The sequence below is a fragment of the Barbus barbus genome (assembly GCF_936440315.1).
Source record: "Barbus barbus genome assembly, chromosome: 29".
NCBI classification, from domain to species: domain Eukaryota; kingdom Metazoa; phylum Chordata; class Actinopteri; order Cypriniformes; family Cyprinidae; genus Barbus; species Barbus barbus.
The window spans coordinates 30717369-30726095 of NC_136757.1; the positions used below are offsets into that span (position 1 = coordinate 30717369).

The 8727-nt window shown below is 42.0% G+C and overlaps 1 protein-coding gene across 2 annotated transcripts in view; it reads right to left on the minus strand.

Moving 5' to 3' along the window:
- Positions 1–6585: 6585 nt before the first annotated feature.
- Positions 6586–8727, minus strand: part of LOC306849847 (partner of Y14 and mago B-like) — a 6010-nt gene continuing 3868 nt past the window's right edge. Inside the window, exons 2-3 of one of the 2 annotated variants that reach the window (XM_079385205.1) lie at positions 7370–7463; positions 6586–7284 (exon numbers count right to left, since the gene is read on the minus strand). In XM_079385205.1, coding sequence (XP_079241331.1) covers positions 6849–7284; positions 7370–7463 — 530 coding nt within the window. In that variant the 3' untranslated portion in view covers positions 6586–6848. The remainder of the gene's footprint in view (positions 7285–7369; positions 7464–8727) is intronic. The other variant, XM_079385204.1, reaches the window with a different exon arrangement.

Below are 8727 nucleotides of genomic sequence, written 5' to 3' on the forward strand. Positions count from 1 at the left end.
GTCAACACCCACCCCTCAGCGCAGACTCAGAGAGACCCGGCCCAGACAGCTCACAGCCATCACAGCGCCCCCTGTCAGGCTCCCCAGCACAACAGCATCAGCCCTCGTCTCACAACAGCCCAGCACAAACCAGCACAGAGGAACCTGAAGTAGCTCTACTCATTGATTCAAACGGCAAATTCATTGATACAAAGAAACTTTTCCCCCGACACAGAGCTGTTAAATTCTGGTGTCCCACCACCGACAAAGCCCTGGAGCTCCTGACAGAATCCCAGCTAGGCCGACCCAGCCACATCATAATCCACACGGGCACCAACGACCTGCGGAGCCAACAGGACCGAGTGTCTGACTCCCTCAGAGCCGTCGTGGAAAAAACTAGAGAAACCTTCCCCAACTCAAAAATCACCCTGTCCACTCTACTCCAGAGGAAAATTTCCATCCCAAAACAATTAATAAAATAAACTCTAGCATCTCCAGACACTGTGCCCTCCTGCCCAACGTACACTTGGCCCACCATCCAGACCTGGACACCGACTGCCTATATGACCACGTCCACCTTTATAAGAACCTGGTACATATTTTTGCAAAGAAACTCAAAGATGTCGCTCTAAACAGGACCAACCAGACAAGTAGAACCAGTCTTAACCCAGCCAACCCAACGAGACACACCTCAGGAAACTACATCCCAGCCAACACCTCATCTAGAGCCCCGACCGGAGCACCGCCCAGACCTTCAGCTCTCAGGGGTCCACACAGAGCTTCAGCGCCCAGAGAGTATCCGTACGGACAGAGACTGTCATATAACAGCCCCAACGCTCCAGCGGCTGAAGCTCGACCACAGCAGAGCCCGGCCCAGCCAGACAGACCGAGCTACGCCCAAGCTGTCAGCGGAGGAGCGAGCCGAGCTAACGCTGAACTCCACGACATCCAACACATGCTGAGTATCATCTGCTCTCACTTACTCACACACAGTGGACAGTGGTAAAAAAAAAAAAAAAAAAAAAACAGAAAATATATATATAGAAAAATATCTCTGTGTATATATATATATATGTATGTGTATATGTGTATGTATATATATGTATATATATATATATATATACTTAGATATACCATTTACCAAGCCACATTGTTAGTATAAGTGTACATGTAATTTAAAATGGATTTGTTGATGTTTTTGAGTTTCTACCATAACATTACTTCCATCATTCATTATTTTCTTTTACTCATTGTATTTTTGTATCATTCTCTTTTCTCAAAATAGCAAACAAACCATACAGATTATTTTAAAAGTTTGTGATGAAATCACTTAGTTTTTCTACATGGAATATTCAAGGTCTAAACTCCTCAATCTTTGGCCTAAAAAGTAGAAATTGTGACTTTATGAAAGAACTTGAAGACATAGATGTCATCATCTTACAGGAGACCTGGTGTAGAGGAGATGTGTTCACTGGCTGTCCCTCGGGATACAGAGAGATAATATTACCATCAGTCAAACTCACATCAGTCACACAGGGGAGAGACTCGGGAGGGATGATCATCTGGATTCAATCTGAACTGGCCATAGAATTAGTTAAGAGAGATCAATACCACCTGTGGCTGAAAATACAAAAAGGATTAATATCAGCATCTCAGCCTGTTTTCCTTTGTGCCATATATATACCCCCCCTCGAGTCTCCGTATTTCCAAGAGGAAACCTTTCAAAACATTGAACAAGAAATCAGCCATTTCCAGGCCCAGGGAAACGTGCTGCTTATGGGTGATTTAAACGCTAGAACCGGAGAACAATTAGATTTCTTAGAACCACACGGTACCAGATTCATCACTGGCAATAACGACTTGTACCCTTCTTACCCCGCCAGAGAAAACTGTGATCAGACAGTGAACGCTCACGGACGGCAGCTGCTGCAGCTCTGTACATCGTCAACGGAAGACTGCGAGGAGACTCGCTCGGCCGATACACCTACAGCTCAGCTCTCGGTAACAGCACTGTAGATTATACCATCACAGATCTCCACCTTTCCTCTTTGAGAGCATTCACAGTCAAACCCCTGAAACCTTTCTCAGACCACAGCCAAATCACACTCTATATAAAGCAATCTGAAACATCACCCACACCAATTAGGACACTATATCAAATGATCAAAATTATGTCATTCAAATGGACAGAAAACAGAGCCACAAATTACATCAATGCTGTTGAATCTCCAGAAATACAGTCCCTCTTACACTCATCCCAAACACAGGCATACCCTAAAAATCAATTCGGCATCAATCAGGAAGTACAAGATCTAAACAACATATTATACAAAACAGCACAAAAAAGCCATTTGACCATTGTTAAACCAAAGAAAAAATGTTTAGATACTGACAAATGGTTTGATTTGGACTGTAAGACTCTGAGAAAAAACCTCAGAAATCTATCAAATCAGAAACACAGACAACCAGATAATCCTCCGCCTTCATTACTGTGAGGCACTAAAACTATATAAAGCCACACTCCGGCGGAAAAAAGCACAGTTTTTGCAAAACCAGTTTGAAGAAATTGAAAAATCTATAAATTCACACAAATTTTGGGATAAATGGAAATTATTATACAAACCAAATCAAGAAATTCTGGCTATCCAAGATGGGGAGACGTGGAAAACTCATTTCCAAGAATTATATAGCCCAACCCAAATAATTAATAAACTAGACAATTTAGAAAGATCGATTAAAGCGAATCAAAACCCCTTAGATTTCCCCATAACAATGAAAGAATTGGAAGATAAATTACGGGTCCTTGAGCCCAAGAAAGCCTGTGGTGTCGACAGCATCCTGAACGAGATGCTGAAACACACAGAGCAAAGCTTCAAACTGGCCATGCTAAAACTCTTCAATGATGTTCTGTGTGTCGGGTTCTTCCCTGAGATCTGGAACAAGGGCCTCATCAGCCCCATTCACAAGAACGCAGATAAACTAGACCCCAACAACTACCGAGGCATCTGTGTGAACAGTAACCTGGGGAAGGTGTTCTGTAGCATCTTAAACACCAGACTGTTACACTTCCTTACGAAGCACAATGCCTTGAGTAAATGCCAAACTGGCTTTCTTACAAAATGTCGCACATCCGATCACATTTTTACATTACAAACACTAATTGACAAATATGTACATCAAAACAAAGGAAAACGTTTTGCTTGTTTCGTTGATTTCAAGAAAGCATTCGATTCAATCTGGCATGAAGGACTATACCTAAAACTTATCGACAGTGGAATAGGGGGAAAATTCTATGATTTGATCAAATCAATGTACACAGCCAGCCATTGTGCGGTTAAAATTGGGAACCAAAGAACCGAATTCTTCCCCCAGGGGCGTGGAGTGAGACAGGGATGCAGTTTAAGCCCCACCCTCTTCAACATCTACATCAACCAATTGGCCAACACATTAGAACACGCCCCCTTTCAAGGTCTCACTCTACACGACACAGAGATAAAGTGTCTTCTCTACGCAGATGACCTGGTCCTCCTGTCGCCCACTGAAGAGGGGCTTCAGGACAGCCTGAATCTGCTGGAGGATTACTGTCAGACCTGGGCCCTGACGGTCAACCTCCAAAAAACTAGAGTAATGATGTTCCAGAAACGCTCCAGATCTCAGGGACCAACACACACATTCACACTATCACACAGAACCATTGAAACCACAAAAACATACTCTTACCTCGGCCTGAAAATAACTCCAACCGGTAATTTTGCTTTGGCTGTGAATGAGCTTTCTATGCCATAAAAAGATCCATTAAAATTGACATCCCAATCCAAATCTGGCTCCAACTTTTCAAATCTATAATTGAACCAATTGTTTTATATGGCAGTGAAGTGTGGGGTCCTTCTATAAAATTTGACTTCTTAAATTGGGAAAAACACCCGATCGAAACTCTACATTTAGATTTTTGTAAAAGAATACTTAAAGTTCAAAGAAAAACTCCAAACAACGGATGCAGAGCAGAATTAGGCCAATACCCTCTGCTTCTAAACATTCAAAAAAGAGCCCTGAAATTCTGGAAACACCTAAAAACAAGCGACCCCAACACATACCATTACAAAGCCCTAAAACAGCAAGAGCTGAGCGTAAGTAAGAGTCCCCTCCTTCAGCTGGTGCTGAGACTGACTGAGCTCACACACACAGAGATCAGCCAGCCTCAGCACACACACACACTCACACACACAGAGATCAGCCAGCCTCAGGACACACACACACACTCACACACACAGAGATCAGCCAGCCTCAGGACACACACACACACACACACACATTATAAACACAGAAAAAAGACAAGTACATCACCCATTGGATAAACAGCATTAAAAACCAGCACAAACTGGAATGTTATTGGGCCCTAAATCGAAAATACACTGTTGCGATCTACCTGAGCGCCGTGAGTGATGTGAGACTCAGGAAAACACTGACGATGTACAGACTCAGTGAACACAGTCTGGCCGTAGAGACGGGCCGCAGACAGACCTGGCTCTCTCGTGAGGACAGACTCTGCTCGCACTGCATCCTGGGAGTGACGGAGACGGAGCTGCACTTCCTCACAGAATGCACAAAATATAAAGCTATCAGAGACGAATACTACCCCAAAATTAATAAAATATTCCCCCAATGTAGCACATATAATCCAACTCAAAAACTCTGTTTCATTCTTGGCGAAGAAGCCAAATGTTGTAATATAGCTGCAAGATTTGTAGCATCTTGTCATCTCCTGAGAGACAGCCAGAGAGAAACAAACAGCCAATAAACACACACTCACTCACAGCACAAACACACACACATTACAGCTACACACATCTATACAATGTTCAGTTTTCTAAGTTCAGTTGTTACATGATGTCTGTAGTATAATCTTTTATTTATTATTATAATTCATTATTTATTTTATTAACAGTTAGCATTGTTTAGTTTTTTGTTATATCTAGCCATGTGTTTATGTAATAATGCATTTATTTAGTTTCATTATTACTATTATTTTCTATAAGCTTTACTAAATTTTCTATGTTGTTTTAATGCTTTGGCAATACAGAATGTATGTTTTTGTCATGCCAATAAAGCTTTCTGAATTGAATTGAGAGAGATAGTGTGAGTGTGTGTGAGAGAGAGAGATAGTGCGAGTGTGTGTGTGTGAGTGTGTGTGTGTGAGAGAAAGATAGATAGTGTGAGTGTGTGTGTGAGAGAGAGATAGTGTGAGTGTGTGTGTGTGTGTGAGAGAGAGAGATAGTGCGAGTGTGTGTGTGTGAGTGTGTGTGTGTGAGAGAAAGATAGATAGTGTGAGTGTGTGTGTGAGAGAGAGAGAGAGATAGTGCGAGTGTGTGTGTGTGTGAGTGTGTGTGTGTGAGAGAAAGATAGATAGTGTGAGTGTGTGTGTGAGAGAGAGAGATAGTGTGAGTGTGTGTGTGTGTGAGAGAGATAGATAGTGTGAGTGTGTGTGTGTGTGAGAGAGAGATAGTGTGAGTGTGTGTGTGTGAGAGAGAGAGATAGTGTGAGTGTGTGTGTGTGTGTGAGAGAGAGAGATAGTGTGAGTGTGTGTGAGAGAGAGAGATAGTGTGAGTGTGTGTGTGTGTGTGAGATAGTGTGAGTGTGAGTGAGAGAGAGAGATAGTGCGAGTGTGTGTGTGTGAGAGAGAGAGATAGTGTGAGTGTGTGAGAAAGATAGATAGTGTGAGTGTGTGTGTGAGAGAGAGAGATAGTGTGTGTGTGTGTGTGAGAGAGATAGTGTGAGTGTGTGTGAGAGAGAGAGATAGTGTGAGTGTGTGAGAAAGATAGATAGTGTGAGTGTGTGTGTGAGAGAGAGATAGTGTGAGTGTGTGTGTGAGAGAGAGAGAGATAGTGTGAGTGTGTGTGAGAGAGAGAGATAGTGCGAGTGTGTGTGTGTGAGAGAAAGAGAGATAGTGTGTGTGTGTGTGTGAGAGAGAGATAGTGTGAGTGTGTGTGTGAGAGAGAGAGAGATAGTGTGAGTGTGTGTGAGAGAGAGAGATAGTGCGAGTGTGTGTGTGTGAGAGAAAGAGAGATAGTGTGTGTGTGTGTGTGAGAGAGAGAGAGATAGTGTGAGTGTGTGTGTGAGAGAAAGAGAGATAGTGTGAGTGTGTGTGAGAGAAAGAGAGATAGTGTGAGTGTGTGTGAGAGAGATAGTGTGAGTGTGTGTGTGTGTGTGTGTGTGAGAGAGCGATAGTGTGAGTGTGTGTGTGTGTGAGAGAGAGAGAGATAGTGTGAGTGTGTGTGTGTGTGTTGTTAGTGACGTGACAGTTTGATGTTTAGAGTCACTGTAAGTCAGTTGTTGTTAGTTTGATTCCTGTGGAGTTTGTTTGTCAGACGTGTGTTTGGGACGGGTCTGTTAGACAGTGTTTAGGGAAATCATCCGTCCCTGCATTAGAACACACAGATCTTTAATGACAAACACATTAAACAGGATTTGACCCCGTCTTTCTGGAGACTCAAGGCTGTATTTGTTTGTTTTTTCGCGACACGATCATTTCATTAAAACATCAGTTACTTTAAAATGATAGATGATATGAATGTAAACACTGGATCAGACAGGGACATCAAACAGGAAGATTGTTATGCTATATGTTTAATATAACACAAGTCTACACATTGTAATTTCATGCCGTTATGCACTACGGTGGTAAAAAAAACGATGACGCCACAGTCCATCAGTCTCTAATCTATCCCAGAGAGTCGTATGACGTCTGCACTCGTGCGAGTTCTGGACGACCCGCATCTAGAGTCCAGAGCGCAAGACGCCGCCGTGTTTCTTCATGATGTATAAAACACAAGAATGAAGTAGCTATAGCTTCGACTGATGTACAAACTCTGTCACAGATCTGCTTCCAGCAGCCTCAGCTCCTCCTGTAAGGCCTGGCCCCGGCTCAGTTTGTCCAGCTGCTCCTTGCTGGGGGTCTTCAGCTCTCCAGAATCCACCTTCTGCTGGAGCTCCTCCACCTGCCGCAGCTTCTTCCGCAGGTTCTTTATCTTCTTGGCTTTCTCTGCGGTGGCTGCGGTCGGGTCGCTCGCTGTCTTCTCCTCTGTGGTGATGCTCATATCGTCCAGTTCCTCGCTCAGGGTTTTCACGTCCTCCGGCTGGCTCTGGCTCTGCTGTTTGCGCTTCTCTTTGCGTTTCATGTTGCGTTTGGCGTTTTTGGAGAGTCCGGCGGCGTCGCTCTGTTTCTCAGCGGTGCTGGCGTCCTCGGGGCTCATCCCGGGGGGCAGCTCGGGTTTGCTCTTGAAGAACTTGACGTACTTGTTCTCATATCTGCAGACAGGAGAGAAGCGTGTTAGTGGAGACCGGACACATGAACAGAGAAACAGGAGCATCTGATCGCGGCGGTCGAGCTTACACCGGTACCTCCTCCTGTGGAACATATCCGTCCTTCACCCGCCGCGGTTTCCTCCACGTGCCGTCCGGACGCTGCGTGGCGGCGATGTATTTACCTGAAACACACAAACATTTTACTCTTTTATTTGGATCCACAAGACAAGCAATGAAAACAGAATCCAAATATGTTGGGAAGTCAGTTTGCAAGATGACCGGTACACATGGCTAATTCACAAGTCCTTATATGTGACCCTGGAGCACAAAACCAGTCACAAGGGTCATTTTTATACATCATCTGATATCCGAAATAAATAATCTTCCATTGATGTATGGTTTGTTATGATCGGACAATATTTGTCTGAGATACAACTATTTGAAAATCTGGAATCTGAGGGAGCAAAAAAATCTAAATATTGAGAAAATCTCCTTTAAAGTTGTTCAAATGAAGTTCTTAGCAATGCATATTACTAATCAAAAATGAAGTTTTGATATATTTACGGTAGGAAATTTACAAAATATCTTCATGGAACATGATCTTAATATCCTAATGATTTTTGTCATAAAAGAGAAATGTATAATTTTGATCCATACAATGTATTGTTGGCTATTGCTACAGATATACCTGTTACTGATGACTGCTGTTGTGCTGCAGGGTCACAAATATATAACATTTTAACACTCAAGGATAGACAAAACATCTTCATTTCCTTATTTGCATACTCCCTATAGTGACTGAAACTGAACACAATTTTGCTTTTTTTTTTTTTTTTTGCAATCCTCCCAACTGCAGTCCTTTAATCACGTTTTTGTGTACATGACCTAAACTTCCAAATACTAGAGTAATTAGCTCACAATGATAGTCAAGTTGATGGACAGATCAAGCGATGGCTGATATTTCAGCAGTTTGGAAAAATAGCAGGGATCCAAACACAGATCAAAACAACAGCCAACTTATCTGTATATGGCACAAAAAGCCTAAACATCAAAATTTTCAAACTCTTTGACACACTGAAAACTTCAACTTTATTACTCTATTTAATTATTTTTTTTTCATTATCTTTTTATTTATTTCCTTTAATGTATAATGCATTATAAAAGTAGTTTTAACGCATTATGTAATGCAGATCATAATGCACTGTAGAATCTCGTGAATAATTGTAACCAGTTAATTCATTATAACACAATTCAATGTTACACTATGCATTTTTTTATGCAATTATAACAATCGGTTATAATTATTTATGACAAGTTACACTGTATCACAACGCATATTATCAATAATTATAATGCATTATACCCTTTAATAACTCTTTACAATGCATTTTACATAAAGGCTTCAAGTGAAGTGTTACCGTAATTATTATTATATTATTGCTGTTA